We start from the raw sequence: 22,742 nt of genomic DNA on the forward strand, positions 1-22,742 counted from the left end.
AGCCCCAGTGTCCAACCTGGCCTTGGGATCCAGGGGCAGCCCCAGCTGCTCTGGGCACCTGTGCATGGGAGCAGCACAGCAGGGAGGTTTGGGAGTGAAGAATTCTTTTGGAATTTTCTGCAGGAGAGGCAGGAAGCAGAGGGACAGCCACTGGTAGGTTTAGAGGAGAACATCCACGTGCAGAGGCTGAAGGGACAAATTTCCACCTGGCACAGAAGTTTTCTCTTTCTGGACAGAAGGTGAATCTTCCAAGAGCAGTGTTCACCCCAAGCCAGGCGCCGCAATCCCATTTTTTCTACGTTTTCATGCCCATGGGGTGTGGCACGTCCTCTCCCCAGCCCTGGGCTGGAAGAGCAGAGTCCTTCACAGCACCACAACCTGCCCAGGGAGGAGAAATCCCTGCGTGAGCAGCACCTGCAGGGGTCTGATGGGAAGAGAGGCACCCCCGTAGCAATGAGCAAGGTTCAGTCCACAACCTGCACAAGTGCAGGCAATGACACATCTGCCAAGGTTTTCAGACAGAACGGTGGGAGATGGCACTAATTCCCGGGATATATGATGATATCCTTCAATATAGCAGACAAAAATTGCATTCTTAATCCAAAACTCTGCTCCTTATGGGAAATAGAAGGAATTATGAGTAATAACTGTAGCGAGTTTTTAATAACACGATTCCCCTTCTCGTCTCCTTGTTTGATCAGACGTGGTTTGCCTACGACAACATCATTAAAGTTGGTTCTCCTGCTTTATCCCGGTGCCCAGCAATGCTCCTGACATGGCTTTGGGAGCAGTATCCACACACCTGCATTTTTCCTATGAATTTGGGGTGGGAAGCTCAAAGCTGGCTGAGAGGAGTCCTGATTTGGCTTTTTTTCTGTGCTTCATTACCTGATCCTGCCCAGGCTGGATCAGCAGTGCTGCTGGAGCATTTTGTCCCTAATTGCAAGGCTCATTTGCAGCTGTAGAGCCCCATAAATGAAACCATGGTCACGGTCCTGGCTCCTAATCCTCACCTGCCACCAGCCAGAGCTGTGAAAGCGCACAACAAACTCCAGGGGCTGAAAAAACCCTCTTGGAAAGACTTACCAGGACCCCTTTCTGCTCCAGGGAGGGTATTTCAATTCCCAGCTGGCTTTGCCCAGTTTAAAATCTGAGCTCTGCATCCAGAAGTTTCTGTCCCCGCTCCTGCAGGCGGGCAGGGCTGTGGGTGTTGCTTTTCTCTCAGCTGCAGGACACGCAGGCAGCAGCGTTCCCCTCAGCACCCCCAGCCCCAGGGCTGCCCATGGCCTCTCCTCAGTGCCAGGAACTGTGCTCAGCACAGGCCCTGGCAGCTTGCAAAGAGCTCACCGTGCTCCCGGGGCTATCTGTAAAACCAGCACAGAAAAGAGAGCTGTGGAGAGAAAAAAAAAAAAAAAACAAAACAAAAAAAAAATCTTGGTTGTGGTATATGAGTTATAGACATTTTCTTTTTGCTTTCTAGACTGATCAATGGTCAACAAGGAATCACTATTAAAAATTATAGTACAAGATCCCTTCTTACTGTTACCAATGTGACAGAAGAGCACTTTGGCAACTATACTTGTGTCGCTGCCAACAAGCTAGGGACGACCAATGCCAGCCTGCCTCTCAACCGTAAGTAACGGGGACGTGTGGCCCGTGCTCAGGGTTGGTTCTTCCCAGCCCCGTGGGTTCCACAGCCCAAGAGGAGCAGTGTGCTCGCTCCCCCTGAACGCCTGGAGGTGCCCCTGCGCCCGGCGGGGGCTCGGCGGTTCTGCGCCCGGCGGTGGCTGTTCCGTGCTGGGGAAGGGTTTGGGTTCTGACTTTGGGTTCTGTGGTGCGTTTTGGGGGGATCAGGGGCTGTGGCTGTGCCAGAAATCGCAGTGACCCCACGCTGCCGCGGTGGCGCGGAGGCACAACGGGCGCAGCCACAGCTCCCAGCCCACGGGGCACTGCCAGCCCAGGGCAGAGATTTTCCAGCACATTGCCAGGAACAGCCTGAGCTGCAGTCCCGGGATGTGCCAGAGCTGTGTCCCAGCTCGGTCTGTCACTTGCTGGTGCAGAGCAGTGAAATCTCTGGGAGGAGGCAGTGAGCAGTGTGAGAGGTGAAGCGCTGGATGCTCGGCGAGGGGGTTGCCCAAAAGGGGACCCAAGGAGCTGCTGGGGAGGAATTTTTGTCTGTGGCTTGGTAGCATTTCAGTGCTGTTGGGTGTCCAGCCGTCTGCTGGTGGATCCAAAGGTGTTAGTGGTGGAGCTCTGGTGCTGCTCTGGTCTGATGGTGATAAAAGAGAGACAAAACTCCGGCTGTATCCTACACGTACGGATATTCCTCACTGCGTGGAAATGCAGAGTTTCAGTTGCTTGAATCCCACAATTGTTGCCTTCCTTCCATGAAATTTCCTCCTGAACGTACTCCCCATATGATGAGTGTTGTCAGGAGTTCCTAAATTCCTGCAGGAGAGATGTAACAGGCACTAAATAACAGGGAGTCTTTGCTGCCATTTATTTAATATTTGAGGGGTCATTACCAAAGCAGGAACGACGTTACACTTATTTTAAACAGAAAATGTGAGTGAAAACAAAGGAATATTAAGCCAGAAGGAGCTGGAATTTGGTGTATTTGCAATTCAGAGCAGGTAGAAGGAAGGTCTGGCTTCATTTGAACACAGCAGAGCAGAATCTGTCTCTGAGCTGCTGCCAGGATTTTTTCCATCTTAAATTGTGAGGTGCCTTGTAGCCACCCTTGAAAAGCACTTTGAGAGGCAGAGGTTGAAAATGTCACAGAAGAACCAAGTGCATTGGTACAAATCATAAAAATAGATGTTCTCCATCATGAAAGAAAGGGGAGGTGGGAAGCAGAATGGTCTGAGAGAAAATATGGAAATGTGGGTCTGCTCCTGACCTCAGGAGGGAAATGGGGGGATGTTGGCTCAGAGGTTTGACTCAAAGACCAAGATCAGCTGTCTTATTTTATACTGTGATTGTTTTAATCCAGCTCTCCAAACAAGGAGAGCTGTCCTAAAGGTGGTGATCTGGATTTTGGTTGGGAATGAGGATCATTTGGTGAAGCTTTTCCATTGTTTATAATTTACATTAATATTATCTAGAAGCATTATTCCTTAAAAACAAACAAACAAGTAACAATAATTCCCAGGGTAGCAACTCGTTAAGTGCGGACTCCTTAATCCTTCAGCGGGCGTCTCCTCCTGTGAAGCTCTTGCATTTCATTTTGTTGGCAGTGAGAGGGGCCATATGTGCTGGTTCAGGTATGTGCGAGGGAGCTGCGAGCTCTGCCTGGCTGCAGCGCTCCGACACCAAATGCAGGGTTCAGCTGAGCCCCGTTTGTTACTCGAGGAGAGCTAAAATAGAACTGCTGCCTTGTTTCAGGGCGTGCTGCAGTCTGTGGCTGCACCGCCATGGCACAGGCTCGGGGGTGCGGTGACCTCGGAACGGCAGCGATTCGGGAGCCCCATCCCATGGGAAACCCCTGGGGCGTGCAGGGACATGGGAGGGAGATCCCAAATCCCCAACAGGGGCAGATCAGACCCCAGTGCGACCCTGTCCTGTGACCTGGGGGTGCTTGGGATCCTCCATCCCATGGGAAATCCCTTGGCTGTGCAGACACATGGGAGGGGGATCCCAAATCCCCCAGTGTGACCCTGTCCTGTGACCTGGGGGTGCTTGGGATCCTCCATCCCATGGGAAACCCCTTGGCTGTGCATGGACACGGGAGGGGGATCCCAAATCCCCCAGTGTGACCCTGTCCCGTGACCTGGGGGAGCTTGGGATCCTCCATCCCATGGGAAACCCCTTGGCTGTGCATGGACACGGGAGGGGGATCCCAAATCCCCAGTGGGAGCAGCTCAGACCCAGTGTGACCCCGTGCTGTGACCCCTGAGCACAGGACCCCTGCATGGCCACTGTGGGCTCCTTGGCCAGCACCCCGGGGGACTCAGTGGCCACTGGCTGCTCTCTGCTCTCAGGGTGGGCTTTTTAACAAAAAGGTTGAGTTGGGAAACCTGTGGGTTTCTCTTTGCACGTCCCCATGTAACAAACATAGCACACCTAATGTACATAATATTCCTAATGCACATAATGTAATGACAAATGCACATGGTGTAGATCACGTACCCAAGTGGCAGAGCAGCTGTGCACAGCTGGGGACCGAGCCTGGGGACAGGACGGAGCCCAGTCTCCATCACTGGGATCTGCATCCACGTAGACAAAAGCCCAGGACAGAAGGAAAAGGATCGCTCCCTTTACCACGGGAGAAGCCTTCATCTGGCTCTCTGTGATCCCTCAGGGAGCCCTGAGCTGACAGAGCAGGGTCAGGGAGTGTCAGGACAGGGTCCAGGCTGGCCCTGGGAGAGTGGCTGGGACATGGAGGGAGCCAAGGACACGGTGGCTCCATGGAGCTGGTCAGGCAGTGCCCGTGGGTGAGGAGGATGAGGAGAACCCTGTGGGCTGTGGCTGCTCACCCAGGACAGGGGACATCCCCACTGTGAGCTGGGGACACCCCCCGAGGTCACCCAGACCTCTTCTGCCCTGGGGACAGGCTGGCAGATCAGAGCCTGGGGGTGTGAACATCCCACGGAGCACACGGAGTTTGTCCTGTCCCTGCCTGGAGACCCTGCCCAGGATCCAGCCATTAATAAAAATCCAGCTGGAGGAGAGGAAGTCTGAGCCTGGTGGGGAGCACACAGAGAAGCAGTGGTTCCAAAAAACGGATAATCAATGGCAATTTGCTAATTATTCGTGGGGGGGTCCTCGGCATCCTCCAGCTGTGTTGGTTTTTGTGGCGTGGGGAAGCATTTGAGGCACGGGATCCCTGATAAGGTGCACCTTTCTTCAGAAAACCTTGCAATCCACAGGAAGCACCCTTGCCCTTTCCTAACAGCTGCCAGGGAAATTGCTTTTTTCATGGCTGGCTCTATGATCCAGAGGTGTTACTGATGTCCAGGTTTACACAGAATCCTTGGATATACCCCCGGTAACTACGAAAAATGGAAATAATTGTGCAAAGCTGCCCAAGGGGTCAGGAGTGACATTTGGAAGGAGAAGGAGCCTTGTGAGAGGGACGTGGTGGCATTTTCTGTGCTGATTTCACCACACGAGGACTTCTCTGAGCAGGCCTCTGACTGCGCGCTCCTGGTGAGTGCCACGCGTTTGGAATCTTGTCTCCAGCGCCGCGGAGGCACCAGACCGTGCCCTCGATTTCCATGTGCTGGCTGCCTCGCGCGCCGGCCCCGACACGGCGATCCCTGATTAAACTCGTGTATTAACGCTCCCGGTGCGCCGGCCGCGCGCCGCAGACGGAAATGCCGTGGCTGTTCTCCCCCAGCTGTGCATGGGCTCGGTGTAAATCGCTCTCGCTGCCTCCCCAGAGGCACCAGCAGCCTCCCAGCGGTGCCGGCTCGAGGGTCCCTGCACAGGGGGCCGGGCCCTGCTGCGACCCCTCTGCTGACCCACGGCCCAGGCACCGTCCCCACGGGCATTCCCGCAGCGCCTGGCCACCAGGACCACGCCTCAGGGCGCTCCAGAGGTCTCCTCAGCCACGGGCTGAGGTCTCAGAGGGCTTTTCCAGGCTGAATGATCCTGAGAGAAGGGAGGGAACTGAGGGCCCAGCCCAGCTGCTGCTCCCCGCTCCTGGCAGGCGCTGGACTCGCTGCCGGTGACCCAGAGCGAGCCTCCACACCGTGGGCACCTTGCGGCCCTGTCCTTGCTGCCTTTGCTACCTCTCCTTTGGGTTCTGCCCAGGCTGCTGCAGGCTGTGCAGCCCTGGGGCAGGAAGGGAGAGGAGCAGGGTTTGGCAGGAGCAGGAGGGCCGGGCTGCGGGCACAGGGCAGGGCAGTGCCCCGAGGTGGCCCTGCCCGGAGTGTCCCCGCTGCAGCAGGGTGGGCTCCTGTGCCAGCCCTGGCCCCGCACCTCCCGGGCATCTGTCCCCTGGATCCCTGGGCGTGTGTCGCCCTGTTCTTTTAAAAGTCCTAAAGTTCTTCTGAAGGTTTTCTATACCTTCTGATAATGTTTACGTGTTTCTACTGGAGTTCTCACGCACTGTTCGTGTAAATAATGATTGTTTTGCATTCTTTTTGTGAGAGGAGAAAATTAACAGACTGTTAGTTTGACCAGTGTAGTTACAGAAGTAGCAATTTCACCCTCCAATCCACTGTCACTTTTAGAATTCTATATATTGCTGAGTTAGAAATGAACTTCCTCTTTTTTCCTCTTTCACATCTACGTGTGTGTGGAAGTTATTTTGTGTCGTAGTACGACAGGCGTGGCAGGCTCATCAGGAGTTTACCCAGACCTCATTAATTAACTGGCATGCCCTGTTCACAAAGCTCGTCCTTACACTCAGCAGTTCCATTTTATTGACTGAGAAATCACATCCCAGTGCCTTTGTGTTACCCTGATTTTTAAAAGTGTTAAGTTTTCTTTTATAATTATTTTAAAAAATTTAAAGTTCTCATACAACTTCTTTAACCTTCTGATAATGTTTACATGTTTCTACTGGAGTTCTCACACACTGTTCATGTAAATAATAATTGTTTTGCATTCTTCTTTGTAAGAAGAAAAAATTAATAGACTGTTAGTTTAACCAGTGTCGTTAGAAAAGTAACAATTTCATCCTCCAATCCACTGTCACTTTTAGAACTCTATATATTACAAAGTCAAAAAAAAAAATTTACTCTTTTTCTCTTTTAAACTTACCAGACTTCTGCATGCTCATTTCATGTCCAACAACACCTTTGGGTCTGTGTCAGTTTTCTGCTCAGGTTTAGCTCCACAGCTTTGCCTGGCCCACCAAATCTGACATTTCTGGAGAGAAGTGCACTCTCCAGGGAAATTCCCTTTGTGTCCACAGTTTTTGCTGTTGTCCAATTACCTAAGCAAGATTTTGCTATTTTATCTCTCAAATACCAGCCTGGAAAGCAAATCAAATTTCAATTTGCATAACTCTGTCTCAGCCAGGCGGGCTGGTCTGCATCAGAAAATATAATAGAAGAAGTGTCTGTAGGTGTATATATATATATTTATTTATTTATAAGCTTAAATGAAAATTCCTGCTCTCATTAGGAGCCTGCTGAAAGGCTGCAGCAGGCAGTCAGAGGACAGTTATGGATTCAGTAATGTTTGGATCCAGCCCGTTGGGCACACAGCACTGGCTGCTCCAGGAGAGAGGTTCTGCTCCAGCCTGGGAAGGGCCCATCCTGGACACGGACCCAGCTCCTGCAGCTCAGGGCAGGACTGAGCACAAAACCACAGCTTGGGGTTTTTTTTTTCTTTCTGCTCCCAGATCTTCTGGGCGCTTCTTGGTGACCGTGGCTGATCACTTGGTCTCTCTGGCCCCTGCAGCTTCCACCTTGTCCCCGGGAGTGTTCCGAGTCCCGCTGCCCCTGCTGCACCTGCCCTCAGTGCCCTTCAGATGGATGCTTGTGGAGATTTCTTCTCTGTGCCCCGCTTTCCTGAGGGCGCCCATTCCACAGGGAAATGCTCCTGGAGTCCAGCAAGTCCCAGCTGCTCAGGGCCGGGGCAGAATTCAGAGCAGCAGGGCTGTAAATGCACAGAGAGCCTCCTCAGAGAGCCGGGGCGCTGGTGGAGCGCTGCTGCTCCCAAAGGAAAAGAGCTCTGAGAGCTCCCAGCCAGCCCCAGGGGGATTCCCAGCCAGGGAAAACCTTCCTGCCCTGTCCTGCCCTCGCCCCTGGGACAGCAGCTCAGCTGAGCCAGAGCCCCCCTCCCCTGGCAGGGCTGGGGGGGCCCTTCCAGATCACATTGCTGGGAACTCGGCACCTCGGATTCATACAGTGCAGAGAATTAGATAAATGGCCAAATCCCCCATTTGTGTGAGTCATAATAATTCTGTTAAATGTTGGGTTTGAGCTCCTTCCATATGGATGCCAACTGCTGCTCCAGGTAACAATTACTGAGAGTTATGAAGGAATTTTCTCTAAATCCATTTTCCAGCTTGAGCTTTATTATGAATTATATGACAATAAGTGACTGAGATGGGATGAGGCAGAAATAACCCGTTTGAGCAAGGCCAGGAACACAAGTTTCTCCTTGACATTTAGCAGAAATGTAAAGGCCTGAGAGTGGATCAGGGAAAAATCAAACAGAAATCAAACAAAAGCCCCGGGGTCTTTGCTGTGGGTTCTTGCTGCAGTTGCCCCAGTGCTCTGCTTTGTTCCATTTGTGTTTATATGCACAAATTTTGCAGTTACCCACGGGGTTCAGACTCCTCTTCTTGCCCACCTGGTTAAATCGGAGGGGTTGAAGCGTGGGCAAATCTTCATCTTAGGTATCAGTTAATTACCATAAAATCCTGGAATATCCTGCGTGGGGAGGGACCCACAGCGATCACTGACCCAGCTCCTGGCCCTGCAGACACCCCACAACCCCCCCTGTCCCTGATTGTGTCCAAACAATGATTAAAACATTCCATGGAATTTAATTCCCTGCCTGTGCCACCCGTGGGCAGAGCTCCCTGTACCTCGAGTTTCTTCTCAGAGTACAAAAACCTCAAAGTAAATTAAAAAAAAAAAATTGAAAATCCAAAGAATACATTGTGTAACAAATGGGATGGAGACAAGAAGTGCTATAAATAGCACTATAAATAATGATATAGTTTTATTTTACAGCTCAGTCTGGAACACAAACTTCAGCCTGGCCTCAAAACTTGGGGGGAAGGGAGGGAGGGAGGGAGGAGGCTCAGAAAGGGGAGACAGGAAACAGAGGATGAAAGAATCCCCGGGTGAAGGGACTGAAGACAATTACTGTCTCTCCTGGGCAGGAAAAGTGGGTTATTGGCATATTGGCAAAGGTGCATTAGGAAGTTTTCTCATAACACAGGCCCAGGAGAGAGTCACTTAACTGATCAGTGGCCAATTCTAAACCAAATGCAAAGCACTTCTTCATTAGAAGGTTATTAAGTGCAGAACTTATTTTCATATCGAGTTGTTGAGCAAAGCTCAGGGGGCTTTACAAAGGAATTAGATATTGATCAAGGATATGCTGAGTTTTCAGAGAGATCAGAAAATAGATTTCAAACCCAAGACTTTGGTATTTAAGCAAATAATCTAACCGGTTGGAAAATGCCAAAACTGAAATAATTTCCCAGACAAATTCTGGGTTAATTGACAGAAGCATTTGCTTAAATCCAAACATTTACCTGTAAAGTTTGTGTGCTTCTGCCGAGTCGAGTGTTTGTAATTTAGGGATTGCCAGAAAATACAGAGAGATGGTGTTTCCACAGCTTTGCTGCATTTTCCTGGGAGCTGCTGTGAGCTCCCGAGTGTCTGGGCACTCGCTGAGCTGAAGGAAAAGGGGAAGGGGAAAAATAATCCTTTTTTTTCTGGCTGCAAGAAAGCTATAAATAACTGCAGAGATTTAGAAACAAGAGGTTTTCAGTGAGCCCACACCAGAAGCACTAATTAACCTCAGTGCTGAACCACAGAGGTAACAAAATGCTGAGGTGCCTCAACAAGCCTCGAAAATCAAGAGCTCAATTACTGCTACCCTTAATTCCTCCTCCAGGTTTACGTGTGGAGATTTGGACTGGATTTATAATAATAAATTGAGCATAAAAGCTTTCTCTTCTCAGGGCTCTTCCAAGCCTCGGGTGGAACGCGCTGGCATCAGAGGCTTTGATTTGTGATATCAGAACTATTCACTGAAAAGGGCCTGTAATGAATTTTTCAGAAACTTCCTTTTTTCCCCCACATATCTAAAGTAACAAAGCTGGTTTCTTGACTTTTAAATGTCCTGCCATGAAACACCTAGAGAAATAACCTGAATTTTACTGTGGGGGAAGGAGCTGTTCCTTTAGAGACCATTTCTTTAAATTGCCCTGATATTCAGATTTTTTAGGCTTGGCAATATTTAGATTTACTGACTTTATTCAAAAATAAAACACAAGCATGAGAGCTGAATCATTTAAATTCTGTTAATTTATTCACTTAAAATTACATTCCAAGGGAAAGAAGAGAAATTTTAAATTGCTGGGGATGTGAGGAAGAAAGGAGCAGATCTCATGGAGTGGCTGCACCCTATGACGATGTAGCAGGTTTAATTTAGTCCATAAATTGTCCATCTTCCGCCAGCCCGGTGTCTGAGGCTGGTGCTGAGCTGTCCAGGGTGCTGCAAGTACGTGAGGAAATGCCTGCAGGAATGGGAAATCAGAGTCAGGATCGAGCTGTGCCTTAGCTGAATCAAAGGAGAAAAATGTGGATAAAAATCAAACCACAAAAATGCGGGTTTTGTTAGGTTTGGGTTTTTTTTGTTTTTTTTTTTTTTTAATGTAATTTTACAGCCAGAGGTAGTTCTGTGCATTTTTTCAGCTTCTCCATCAAGGTAATTCAATTTATTCATCTTAATCAAGTGCAGAGTTGAAAAAACCAGCTCCTGCCGGTAGCGGAGCAGGACGTTGTATGAAGGATGTCTGGTTCCAAAAAGTGCTTTTGAAAGTACTTCTGCAGGAGCACTGCCCTGCTCCGGGGGTGTCACCAGCCTGGTCCCGGGGCAGGTGCTGCTCCTCCCCGCTCTGTTTTCCAGGGCACAGCTGTACCAAAGGAGGCGGCTGTGCTTCCCTGCGGGAATCCACGTCGGGGCTCACGGCTGTGCCCCTCTCTTGTCTCCCTGCCCTGCAGCACTCCTGGCCCTACTGCAAATTTCAGATTCATCCTTGAATCCCAGGCTGGGTCAGGCTGAAGGGACCACGGGGGCTCCTCTGGAGCCACCTCCCTGCTCCAGCAGGGACATCCCAGAGCACGGGCTTGTGTCCCAATGGTTCTGGAATATCCCCAGAGAGGAGAGGCCACAGCCTCTCTGCACCATCTGCTCAGGGCCGGGCACTGCCCAGGGCAGCAGTTCTGCCTCCTGTGCAGGGGAATTGCTGGGCTCAGCCCCTGCCCGTGGCTCTGGGACCATCGCTGGGCCTGGAGCAGAGCCTGGGCCTGCTCTGACACCCAGGGACAGACAGGGACAGACAGGGACAGACAGGGACACCCAGGGACAGACAGGGACAGAGAGACACCCAGGGACAGACAGGAACACCCAGGGACACCCAGGGACAGACAGGGACACCCAGGGACAGACAGGGACAGACAGGGACACCCAGGGACAGACAGGGACAGACAGGGACAGACAGGGACAGAGAGACACCCAGGGACAGACAGGAACACCCAGGGACAGACAGGGACAGACAGGGACAGACAGGGACACCCAGGGACAGACAGGGACACCCAGGGACACCCAGGGACAGACAGGGACACCCAGGGACAGACAGGGACAGACAGGGACAGACAGAGACAGAGAGACACCCAGGGACAGACAGGGACAGACAGGGACACCCAGGGACAGACAGGGACAGACAGGGACACCCAGGGACACCCAGGGACAGACAGGGACACCCAGGGACACCCAGGGACAGACAGGGACAGAGAGACACCCAGGGACAGACAGGGACAGACAGGGACAGACAGGGACACCCAGGGACAGACAGGGACAGAGAGACACCCAGGGACAGACAGGGACAGACAGGGACAGACAGGGACAGCCAGGGACAGACAGGGACACCCAGGGACAGACTGGGACAGACAGGGACAGCCAGGGACAGACAGGGACAGACAGGGACAGAGAGACACCCAGGGACAGACAGGAACACCCAGGGACACCCAGGGACAGACAGGAACAGACAGGGACAGAGAGACACCCAGGGACACCCAGGGACAGACAGGAACACCCAGGGACACCCAGGGACACCCAGGGACACCCAGGGACAGACAGGGACAGAGAGACACCCAGGGACAGCCAGGGACAGACAGGAACACCCAGGGACAGACAGGGACAGACAGGGACACCCAGGGACAGACAGAGACAGAGAGACACCCAGGGACAGACAGGAACGCCCAGGGACACCCAGGGACAGCCAGGGCTGAGGCCCCTCTCACTGGGGCTCCTCTCCAGGCTGAGCAGCCCCAGCTCCCTCAGCCTTTCCTGGGCACCGAGATGCTCCAGGCCCTTGCTCAGCTCCAGGAGCTCCTGGCCCTGCTGTGCTGAGGAGCCAGAGCTGGGCACAGCACCCAGAGGTGCCTCCAGGGCTGGGCGCAGGGGCAGGATAATCTGCTTCTTCTTTAACTCCATCTTAATTAATGTCCTTTCACAGAAATTGTAGCCATTTCATGAATCTCATCATGACATGGGCACATCTCCTGTGTAATTTATAGAGATTGTAATGATTCATTTGATAGGCATTGTCTGTGGATTTCGGCTCGTCAGGGATCAGCAGAGCTATAATTACACAGTAATTACTAAATAAGTTATTCACAAATTGCTGTGCCAGTGAAAGCAAATAGCAGAGCACTTGAAGAGTTTCCAGTTCTGGGCACGTGTTCGGCCCGTGTGGGGACTGTGGGGCTGGGGCTTGCTCTGAGCTGCTGGGAATCCATGGAGCATGAGGGACAGGGGCTGGGAATCCATGGGGCATGAGGGACAGGGGCTGGGAATCCATGGGGCATGAGGGACAGGGGCTGGGAATCCATGGAGCATGAGGGGGAGCTGCTGGGAATCCATGGAGCATGAGGGACAGGGGCTGGGAATCCATGGAGCATGAGGGACAGGGGCTGGAATCCATGGATCATGATGGACAGGGGCTGGAATCCATGGAGCATGAGGGACAGGGGCTGGGAATCCATGGATCATGAGGGGGAGCTGCTGGGAATCCATGGAGCATGAGGGACAGGGGCTGGGAATCCATGGATCATGAGGGGGAGCTGCTGGGAATCCATGGAGCATGAGGGACAGGGGCTGGAATCCATGGAGCATGAGGGACAGGGGCTGGAATCCATGGAGCATGAGGGACAGGGGCTGGAATCCATGGAGCATGAGGGACAGGGGCTGGAATCCATGGAGCATGAGGGGGAGCTGCTGGGAATCCATGGAGCATGAGGGACAGGGGCTGGAATCCATGGATCATGAGGGGGAGCTGCTGGAATCCATGGAGCATGAGGGAGAGGGGCTGGAATCCATGGAGCATGAGGGGGAGCTGCTGGGAATCCATGGAGCATGAGGGACAGGGGCTGGAATCCATGGATCATGAGGGGGAGCTGCTGGAATCCATGGAGCATGAGGGAGAGGGGCTGGAATCCATGGAGCATGAGGGGGAGCTGCTGGGAATCCATGGAGCATGAGGGACAGGGGCTGGAATCCATGGATCATGAGGGGGAGCTGCTGGAATCCATGGATCATGAGGGGGAGCTGCTGGAATCCATGGAGCATGAGGGAGAGGGGCTGGAATCCATGGATGAGGGACAGGGGCTGGAATCCATGGAGCATGAGGGACAGGGGCTGGAATCCATGGAGCATGAGGGACAAGGGCTGGAATCCATGGATCATGAGGGACAGGGGCTGGAATCCATGGATCATGAGAGAGAGCTGCTGGGAATCCAAGGCACAAGCCCGGTCCCACAAGACCATCCCTTGGGCCACAAGTGGACCCCGAACCCTGGGAGTCTGGGTTGAATCCATGGGAACCCTCCCCAGTCAGCCCCCATGTCCGAGCTGCTGCTCCCCTGTAACCCTGGCAGATTCCTCACGTTCCTCCTTCTGGTTTTCTGGGAAACGCGGTGACGAGTTGCCGCTGCCAGAGGGCAGGGCTGGATGGGACATTGGGAAGTGATGCCTGGAGGAGCTGGAGCAGAGGCCAGGTGGAGCTAAGAGGAATAAAGTGCATATTTGTGAAGCCAGTCCTGGCTCTGCCCAGGCTCCAAGATAGGAGCAAAAGAGGGCTTGGTCACGAGATCTGACACTTGTATAAGTTTTAGTCCATTTGCATAGAGGAGCCAACTGTCCAGTTAATAGCTTCAAATGATGAAATTCCATCCTCCTTGCTCGCTTGCCCGCCCTCCCTTTTTACGTTGTTTGTGCTTTGGGCCTGAAGTTTGAAGGGATTGTCCTTGAGGCTCCAGCTGGAACAGGATTGTTTTGTCTCCCTCACCCTGTGAAAAGATCCCAGTAACATTTAATATAAAACTGAAAGCTGCACACCAAAGCAGAACGGAACAACTCAAACCCCAAGGTATCACTTTCCCCCCTTTTGACAGAATTGTTCCCTGGCAGGGTGGGCAGCCCCTGGCACAGGGTGAATTCCCAGAGCAGCTGGGGCTGCCCCTGGATCCCTGGAATGCCCAGGGCCAGGCTGGACACTGGGGCTGGGAGCTCCTGGGGCAGTGGGAGGTGTCCCTGCCAGGGCAGGGGGGGCACTGGGTGGCTTTGAGACCCTTTCTAACCCCGTGTGGGGCTGTGTGAGCCGCTGTCACCTCTGCAGCTGGACTTGTCCTGAGCCCGGTGCTCCCAGCTCTGCCCTGGCCAGTGACAGAGCACTCTCTCTGCCCCAGCCCTTGCCCCTCACAGGTGTCCCCTGCTGCAGCATCTCCCGGGGGCGTTTGGCCGCATTTATCCCCAGAAGTACACTGACAGCCGTGCAGATTTAAAGAGTGACCTCTGAGAACAGGAATATCATTACTGCGAGTCAGAGCAGTGCTAATCATATGTTTCTGAGCAGGAAAATGCTAACAGATTTCCAGGTCTGCATTATTCATGAGCTTCCATTTATCCATATGAATGAAAGACCAAGCTCAAAGGACACAGCCAACTTTGTCACTTTTTCTTCATTTTGTTATGGTGTCAACAGCTGTAAAAACCATTAAAGCAGCAGTTTTCCCTGGGAAAATCCGAAATGGGGGATGAGGACTAGTGAGCAAATATTGTTTGTCCTTTATAAACAGCTAAATAACTAAATCAAAGCGTTGTCTTTCACGTCCCTTGGGTGACGCAGACATGTCCCAGTGTGTGAAATTCAGTGGGTTTCTCTCTTCCTGGCCTGCTCTGGTTTAGGTTTTCCCCTGGGCTGTGCTTGGCAGGAGCCTCTCCAGGCACACCTCGGTGGGGTGCAAGTGCTGGGGGTCCTCCTGAAACCTGTGAAGATCTCACTGCTCACATTTATTTCTCAAATCGGAGAATATCCATGATTAATTTAGTAGATTTTTTTTTCTTCCTGTGTTGCACCTTTCCATTTTTAATGTTTTAGTGCTGCAAACACTGGTGCAAAGATGGGCCCTCACATTAGTGGGTTTATTTTCATGATACTCAGAAAGTGTCCTGCAAATGAATGGCTGCTTTTGCCAACATCCGTTTGCTGAGGACAAAGTTCCCTGATTTATTCATTTATTCAAAATACAGGCAGTCCTGTGAAAGGTAAAGCCTTGAGCATATACCAGTGTCTGATAGATGTGAAACTGTTGTAAGAGTGAGGATACTGCATATTTTTACTGCCAAGAGAATCAAATGTATGACCTTTAATTAAAATATTATTTTGAATGTTTTTAATTAAAATATAAATTTGTCTGTTGCTGGTTCACACACACACATAACACCGCCCCTCACATTTAAATTAAATTTAATTTAATTTAACTAAATTAAAAACTAAAATTAAAAACTAAAATTAAAAACTAAATTAAATTAAATTAAATTAAAATTTTTCACACTATAAAATCGTTCATCCTGCATAAAACATGATGGCTCACTCTGGAACTTATTAAAAATAAATAAATAAAAAAGCTTTTAGTAGACTGGGGCAGTAAAACAATGTGTTTAGTATCTTTCTCTGCCTTTCCATTAGGAAAGCAAATTCCATCTGAATTTAAGTCAAATTTGAAATTCATCCCATTGTGCTGCCAGCTGAGAACAAGTCTGGGACTCGGGGCTGGAGGCTCTGGCACAAACCTGGCAGCTCTTAAAAATTCCCTTCCATTGGACCTCTTTTACAACAGGGCACGAAAAGCTGTCAATAATGTGGTTTCCTGCAGCCTTAAAAATGTTTGAATATTTATTGAGAAGCCCTTGTTATCAAGCAAAACAATCAGCTGGAGGTGTAGAGCTGCCGGAGGATGGAGTGAGAAAACTCCTTGGCAATTTCAGGCCTCAAACTTCAAGTTCACAATTATTATTTTTTTAACGTCTCACCGGTGTAGAGCTATTAAATATTTATCATCCTGTAATAAAAGAATAAACCATTTAAATAAAATAAACCATTACGAGGCAATTAAGGTGTAATAACTCAAACCTGCAGAAAAGCTCTAATTGTAATTGCAAAATATTAAAGGTGAGAGAAAGACACGGAATAAATTAAGGTCACATCTCTGCCCCATCCACTCACACTTTCCATCCAAAAGATTTATTATGAAGTGTTTTTCCATTTTTTTGTGGTACTCAAACAGGCTCTAGCTTCCCTAGGCTTAAAGACCTCGATTTCACAATAAATCATTAATCTTTAACAAAGCTGATGAAGCCTGGGGGAGATTAGCTTAAATAAACCCAGTTAATTATCAAAGGTCATAAATTGAAGCAGTTATGAACATTTTTTTTTAATTAACTAATGAGTTGGTATTTAATTGCCAGTTGTGTTTTGGTCCAGTTATTGATTCCTCCGAGTCGAAATATCAAAGTCAAACAATTGTACCGATGCAGATGGAAATGAAAGAAGCTTTTTGTATTCCCCAATGTTCTCCTTGGGACCGTCCCAGCAATCCCACCCTGTGCATCCCTGAGAGCTCCCGGAGCTCTGGAAGGTTTGGGAATGTGCCCGCTCCCTGGGGAGCCTGGGCAGTGCCCAGCACCCTCTGGGGGAAGAACCTCTCCTGAGATCCACCCTAAACCTGCCCCGACAAATCCCTGAGCAGTGGCAGACACCAAAGTCAGGAGTGAGGGGCTGCAGAAAGCAATGGAGCATTCCAGACTTTCTGTTCCTTGGAAAACAGGTTGGATTCTCTGCCACTGAAACAGTGAAGGACACTGAGAATTCATCATAGCATTGCTTTTTTGTTCCCCACACCAGAAATTAGGCGTGGCTTTACTCACAATAAAGCACATTCTTCATTTTTAGAACCTGGGATCCCCCTAGGGATAGGGAATGGAATGGAATGGAATAGAATGGAATGGAATGGGAATGGAGTGGGAATAGGAATGGAATGGAATGGGAATAGGAATGGAATGGAATGGAATGGAATGGGAATGGAGTGGGAATAGGAATGGAATGGAATGGAATGGAATGGAATGGAATGGGAAATGAATGGGAATGGAATGGAATGGAATGGAATGGAATGGAATGGGAATTGAATGGGAATGGAATGGAATGGAATGGAATGGGAATTGAATGGGAATGGAATGGAATGGAATGGAATGGAATGGGAATGGGAATGGGGTGGGAATAGGAATGGAATGGAATGAAATGGAATGGGAATTGAATGGGAATGGAATGGCTGGATGGGAGGGGAATGGAATGGAATGGGAATTGAATGGGAATGGAATGGCTGGATGGGAGGGAAATGGAATGGAATGGAATGGAATGGAATGGAATGGAATGGAATGGCTGGATGGGATGGGACGGGAAGGAGCTGGAACGCCCTGGGCAGTGCCCAGGCTGCTGCTGGCTCTGCTGGGAGCTGCTCCTGGGATGGATGTCTCTGGGGCCACGGGCTGTCCTCTCCTGGCACAGGCTGAGATCACTGCTCTGCCCTTTGCTGAGCTCCCCCTGCTCTGTGGTGGGTGAAATTTGGGCTTTGCCGTGGACAGGAGCCGGGGTCCGTGCTCTGCTCCCTCGGGCAATCCCTGCCCAAATTACCCGGGTTTCCTCCCCACAGGAGCCGGGGTTTGTTTCTCCGAGGAGGAGCAGCGTGAGCACAGCCAGGCTGCAGAGGTGCACATCCCCACCGGAGTTCTGGAGGAATCTGCCCCCAGTTTGTTCCCTTTGCTCAGGCAAACAGGGGCTGGTGAATCGCTGCCTTCCCAACCACACACAAGGAGATTTGCTGGGCAAATAATTACAAGTAATTGGCCTCTGGTAAACTAAAAGTCAGGGTTTATTTACTTGCTTGTTTTTACCTGCCTGCTTCCTCTAATAGCTCCTTCCAGCTCATATTTTTCCCAAGCCTTGGATGTCAAGAAGCTGCAGCTGTGGGTCCTGCCCTCCTCGAGCACGTCTGTAATTCTCAGCCCCGCTGTCCTCCCCTGCCTGGGAATTTACTGTTGTTTTGACAATTTTATGTGCAAACATATTTAAATCCCTCTGACCTCAGCCTCCTGAGCCGATTGAATTTTGTTTTAACTTTGGTCCGGCGATTTCCATTTCCATGTTTTTATGCAGAATGCCAGGGTTTCAGCTTGTGATGAAACAGACAAAAATAGGTTTGGGTCCATGCTGAATTTCTGTGTGAGCAGAGGGGCTCTGGTTTCGCTCAGGGTACCTCCTTCCTTCACTGTGGTTGAGTGGGCATGGTGGTGTTTAACTTGGACTTGATGATCTCGGAGGTCTCTTCCAGCCCTAATGATTCTGCAGTCTCTGGGGTCAGGTTTGCTTTGGTGGTTCCCTTCCTGTTCTGGCTTTCCCAGACAGGGCCTTTTTGCAGCCAATTCCTTTTGTTCCCTGTAATTTGCCTCCTTGTGCTCCCCTTTCATGGGATGGTTTCCCATTCTGATAAGAGGTTTTCTCTGCCAGCTCTTTTCTTCTGGGATCAGAAAGGAATTTCTAGATACAATCTCTGTGCTTTCGGTAAAAGGCAGCTGCTAAACGTCCTTGACATTTAACCTCACCTCCTTGGCCCAGCTGTCTTTAGTGCTAACATTCTGCAGAGGTTTCCCTTTTGAGGATTAGAGCTGCAGCTACAAATCCCTGGGGTTTATTCTCCCACTCCATTTAAACCCTCTCAGCTGCTGACTGGGTCGTTTCCAGCGTTAGATCCGGCTCACCACCCCCAGCCAAAACTGATTTTAAGCAGAACAGCAGGCTTTACCTCTTCCCATGACAACCTGATAGGGATTCCTGCAGCCCCATTTCCCAGCAGAGCTGGGCTGCCACACCAGCACCTGCCAGAGCCTTTCCCTGGGGCACCAGGGCAGGTCTAGGTTGGATATGAGGGAAAATTCCTTCGCTGGCGAGTTCAGGCCAGGAAGTCAGTCAGGGGCTTGGGGCATTGGTGTATTTAGAGCTGGGCAGAAATCCCCAGTTCTCCAGGTACGTTTGGCAGCCAGGGATGTTGTGCCAGTATCCCTACGCCCTGAACATTCCTGGTTTTATGTTTTTGAGCCCAGCCTGACTTCAAGCTCTGGGTTTGGCTGTCCTCTGCCCAGAGGAGGTGGCTCTGCAGGGCACACAGGGTCCTGCACACGCAGCCCCAGCTCTGCCACGGGCACACCAGAGCTCGCTGCTCTTCCACAGCCCCAAAGTTCGGCTCGAGGAGAATTCCCCACTGCAGCCCCAGAAATGGCACAGAAAGTCCTGGGTTTCCATTAGACTTGCAGATTCCTTTTCCACAAGCGCCCTTGGAAATGTGAGCAGTCCTGATGCTGTAGGACTGGGGTCCCAGGGAAGGGCAGTGCAGATAGTGCCACTCCTGCCCACGCACCCCTGCATCCCAGGGCTCCTACGGAGTCATTAACAAATTTTAATTTGAATGAACCAGCCTAGCGTGCTTCTACAAAACCAGCTGGTTTTGTTTTCTCTCTATAGGCCTGAACATTTTCATGAATAAAGATTTGCAAAGAGTTTCAGAACTTGAAACTAGAAATAGATCCATCTCTCCAATGCCTTGGTCTAATAATGTATTTAAAAATGAGATTTTTTGCAAGAATAATACATGAAATCACCTCCTTCACTTCCAGCCTCAATGCTGCCAGGAATCTGTGACTTTATGCTACTTTAAGCACCTATAATTAAGTCTAGATCTGATGTTTCCCAGGGAGACACGATCCCAGCACAGCCCCTGCTGGTTTGGGTAGGGTATTTTGCTTTTTAATGAAATATTGTACTGACTGAGTGCTTAATTTGCCTGATTGTTGGAAAGAATGGTGTTCATCTGCAGCAAGAGGAACTTTCCCTCTCCCAGGAAGCCACAGTCACGAGGACTGACTCCTAAATTCCCAAGAAAAAGATGCTGTTAACTTAAGGTAGCCAGGAAAATAACGTTTGTCATCATTGCACAACACATTCAAGCCAGTTTGAGAATTACCCATGAGGAGCAGGCTGTGATTGCTCAGAACATGAAGGTTTGGGAGAAGTTAAGAAGCACTAAATCAAATTATTGTCATATTTTTAAAACAGCCACTAAAATACAAAATCAAGGAAATCTGGATAGGTTTTTGGTTTCTCTGAGCCTCTTGGTGGACCCCAATTCCTGTTTCTCCTGCTCAAGTCAGGGTTGCTCCATGCAGGGGCACAACCTCCTTTCCCAGGGGAACATTTTGGGGTGGGAGCATTTGCTGTGTTGAGTTTCCCTTTTTCCCTCGTGTTGAGTTTCCCCTTTTCCCTCGGGTTGAGTTTCCCTTTCTTCCTTGTGTTGTTTCCCTTTTCCTCATGTTGAATTTTCCTTTTTCCCTCATGTTGTTTCCCTTTTCCCTCATGCTGAGTTTCCCTTTTTCCCTTGTGTTGAGTTTGCCTTTTCCCTCATGTTGTTTCCCTTTCCCTCATGTTGAGTTTCCCCTTTCCCCCATGCTGAGTTTCCCTTTCCCTCATGTTGAGTTTCCCTTTTCCCTTGTGTTTTTTCCCTTTTCCTCATGCTGAGTTTCCCTCTTTCCTTCATGTTGAGTTTCACTTTTCCTCATGCTGAGTTTCCCTTTTCCCTCATGTTGAGTGTCCCTTTCCCTCATGCTGAGTTTCCCTTTCTCTCATGTTGAGTTTCCCTTTCTCTCATGCTGAGTTTCCCTTTCCCTCATGCTGAGTTTCCCTTTTCCCTCATGTTGAGTGTCCCTTTCCCTCATGCTGAGTTTCCCTTTCCCTCGTGTTGAGTTTCCCTTTCTCTCATGTTGAGTTTCCCTTTCTCTCATGCTGAGTTTCCCTTTCTCTCATGTTGAATTTCCCTTTTCCCTCGTGTTGAGTTTCCCTTTCTCTCATGCTGAGTTTCCCTTTCTCTCATGTTGAGTTTGAGTTTCCCTTTCTCTCATGCTGAGTTTCCCTTTCTCTCATGCTGAATTTCCCTTTTCCCTCGTGTTGAGTGTCCCTTTCTCTCATGTTGAGTTTGAGTTTCCCTTTTCCCCCATGCTGAGTTTCCCTTTCTCTCATGTTGAGTTTGAGTTTCCCTTTCCCCCATGCTGAGTTTCCCTTTCTCTCATGCTGAATTTCCCTTTTCCCTCGTGTTGAGTGTCCCTTTCCCTCGCGTGGAGCTCCAGCAGCTCCTCTTGCTGGGACCACGCCTGGTGTCCCCTGCAGGGGTCCAGGTGGCAGCCAGGCCCTCCCTGTGCCCCTGCCTGGGAAAGCACATTTGGGGTTTTCAGCAGAGTGATCCAAACCCCACAAATGCATCGTTGTGGCTCTTTCCCCCCTTCCCAATCCACACCCGTGTCACAAAGTCCAAGTTTCTTCGGTTCCTTAAAACTGAGGCATCACTGACATGAATTTGGTGTCTCACACATTTCTGAGCAATTTTGCTTTCTCTCTGTTAAATATTCTGGGGAAAATCTTTGTGCCTTGGCCGGTTGAGCAGAGCTTTGAGGCACAATGCAGCCCCCAGAGGATCCTCCCCATCCCTCCTCTTCCTCACTGGAGCCAGCTGCACATCCCTGGGATGCTCCTGCATGGAGAACAGCCTCGTGTCCACCTCTCCCCTCCCAGTGCCATGCTGGAAGTGAGGTGGGGCATCAGGGACAGACCCATCAGTCCGTCCCCAGCACTTCCACCGCCCCTGCTCCTGCACAGGGGTGGGAAACCTCGTACCTGAAACCCTTTTTATGCTGAAGGTGTCACCAACTTCATGGATTTTAATGCCAATTAAAAGTGTAACACAGCTCAAATTCCATTTCACTTTTAAAACGTGATCTGGGTTCATCAGCACCCACAATGTGTTTGTCAAGGTGTTGAATAATTGGTTTTAAGGTTGGAAACATTCGTCTGCATTAGCAGAAGTTTACCAGTTGGGTAAAGAACCTTCATAACTTTTCATTTGGGAAAATATTTGTCTGCTATTTCTCTTGGACTCGTGTTTGCACAGTATTAACCTGAAAAGCAATTGTAAGTGGAAAAAAAACCCCAAAACTGGCCGGGAGCTGGTGTGTGCACATCCCTGCCAGGCAACTCGCTCCCATTTTTTTTCATTAGTTTCTTGTTATAGTCAAGGTATGGTCAATGATCTTTTGAGCTTGGTAATTTTGTTAAACCTTTTTTATGAGCAGTATTGAATTGCTGCATTGAGACGGGAGCTTGCTTCCGTGCAAGATTAATTGGGACCGGTATTTCATTTTGCATAGCACTATTCAAAGCTAATAAAAAGGCCCAGAATAATGAATTCTAAAGTCAAATTATAATGAAAAGCCACAGGTGATTGTTTCATTAGGCTGGATGCAGGAGAACTGTGTCTTCTCTTAACTTTTCCTGTTTGTATTGGTTGCCCTGGGGGAAGTAAACAACTTCCAAATGGGTTTGATGTTTCTGAGAAATGTTCTCTTCTGGAAAGACTTCAATAATTAAAAAGATGTGCCTTCTTAAAAGTTCACCGAAGCACAAAACTATTGCTTTAAAACATTCTTTGTTCAAAATTGTTACCTTGACTGATCTTCATGGGAGGAAATTGCCTTCACTGGAGTGAACAAAGCCCTTCCCTTAGCCAGGTTTCAGTGCCTCCCGGGAGAAATGCTTTGGAGCTCCAGAACTCCAGGGGCAAAAAGCCTGGCCCGGTGGGAGTGTGATGGTGCTGATGGTGTGC

General features: G+C 50.0%; 1 protein-coding gene across 3 annotated transcripts in view; it reads left to right on the plus strand.

Moving 5' to 3' along the window:
• Positions 1 to 22,742, plus strand: part of NEGR1 (neuronal growth regulator 1) — a 183,350-nt gene that overhangs the window by 137,384 nt on the left and 23,224 nt on the right. For 2 of the 3 annotated variants that reach the window (XM_053950113.1, XM_053950114.1), the window contains exon 6: positions 1,481 to 1,632. The exons of the other annotated variant lie outside the window; for it this stretch is intronic. In XM_053950113.1, the coding sequence (XP_053806088.1) occupies positions 1,481 to 1,632 (152 nt within the window). The remainder of the gene's footprint in view (positions 1 to 1,480; positions 1,633 to 22,742) is intronic. 3 annotated transcript variants of the gene reach the window in all.

The sequence above is a fragment of the Vidua chalybeata genome, chromosome 9 (genome assembly GCF_026979565.1).
Source record: "Vidua chalybeata isolate OUT-0048 chromosome 9, bVidCha1 merged haplotype, whole genome shotgun sequence".
NCBI classification, from domain to species: domain Eukaryota; kingdom Metazoa; phylum Chordata; class Aves; order Passeriformes; family Viduidae; genus Vidua; species Vidua chalybeata.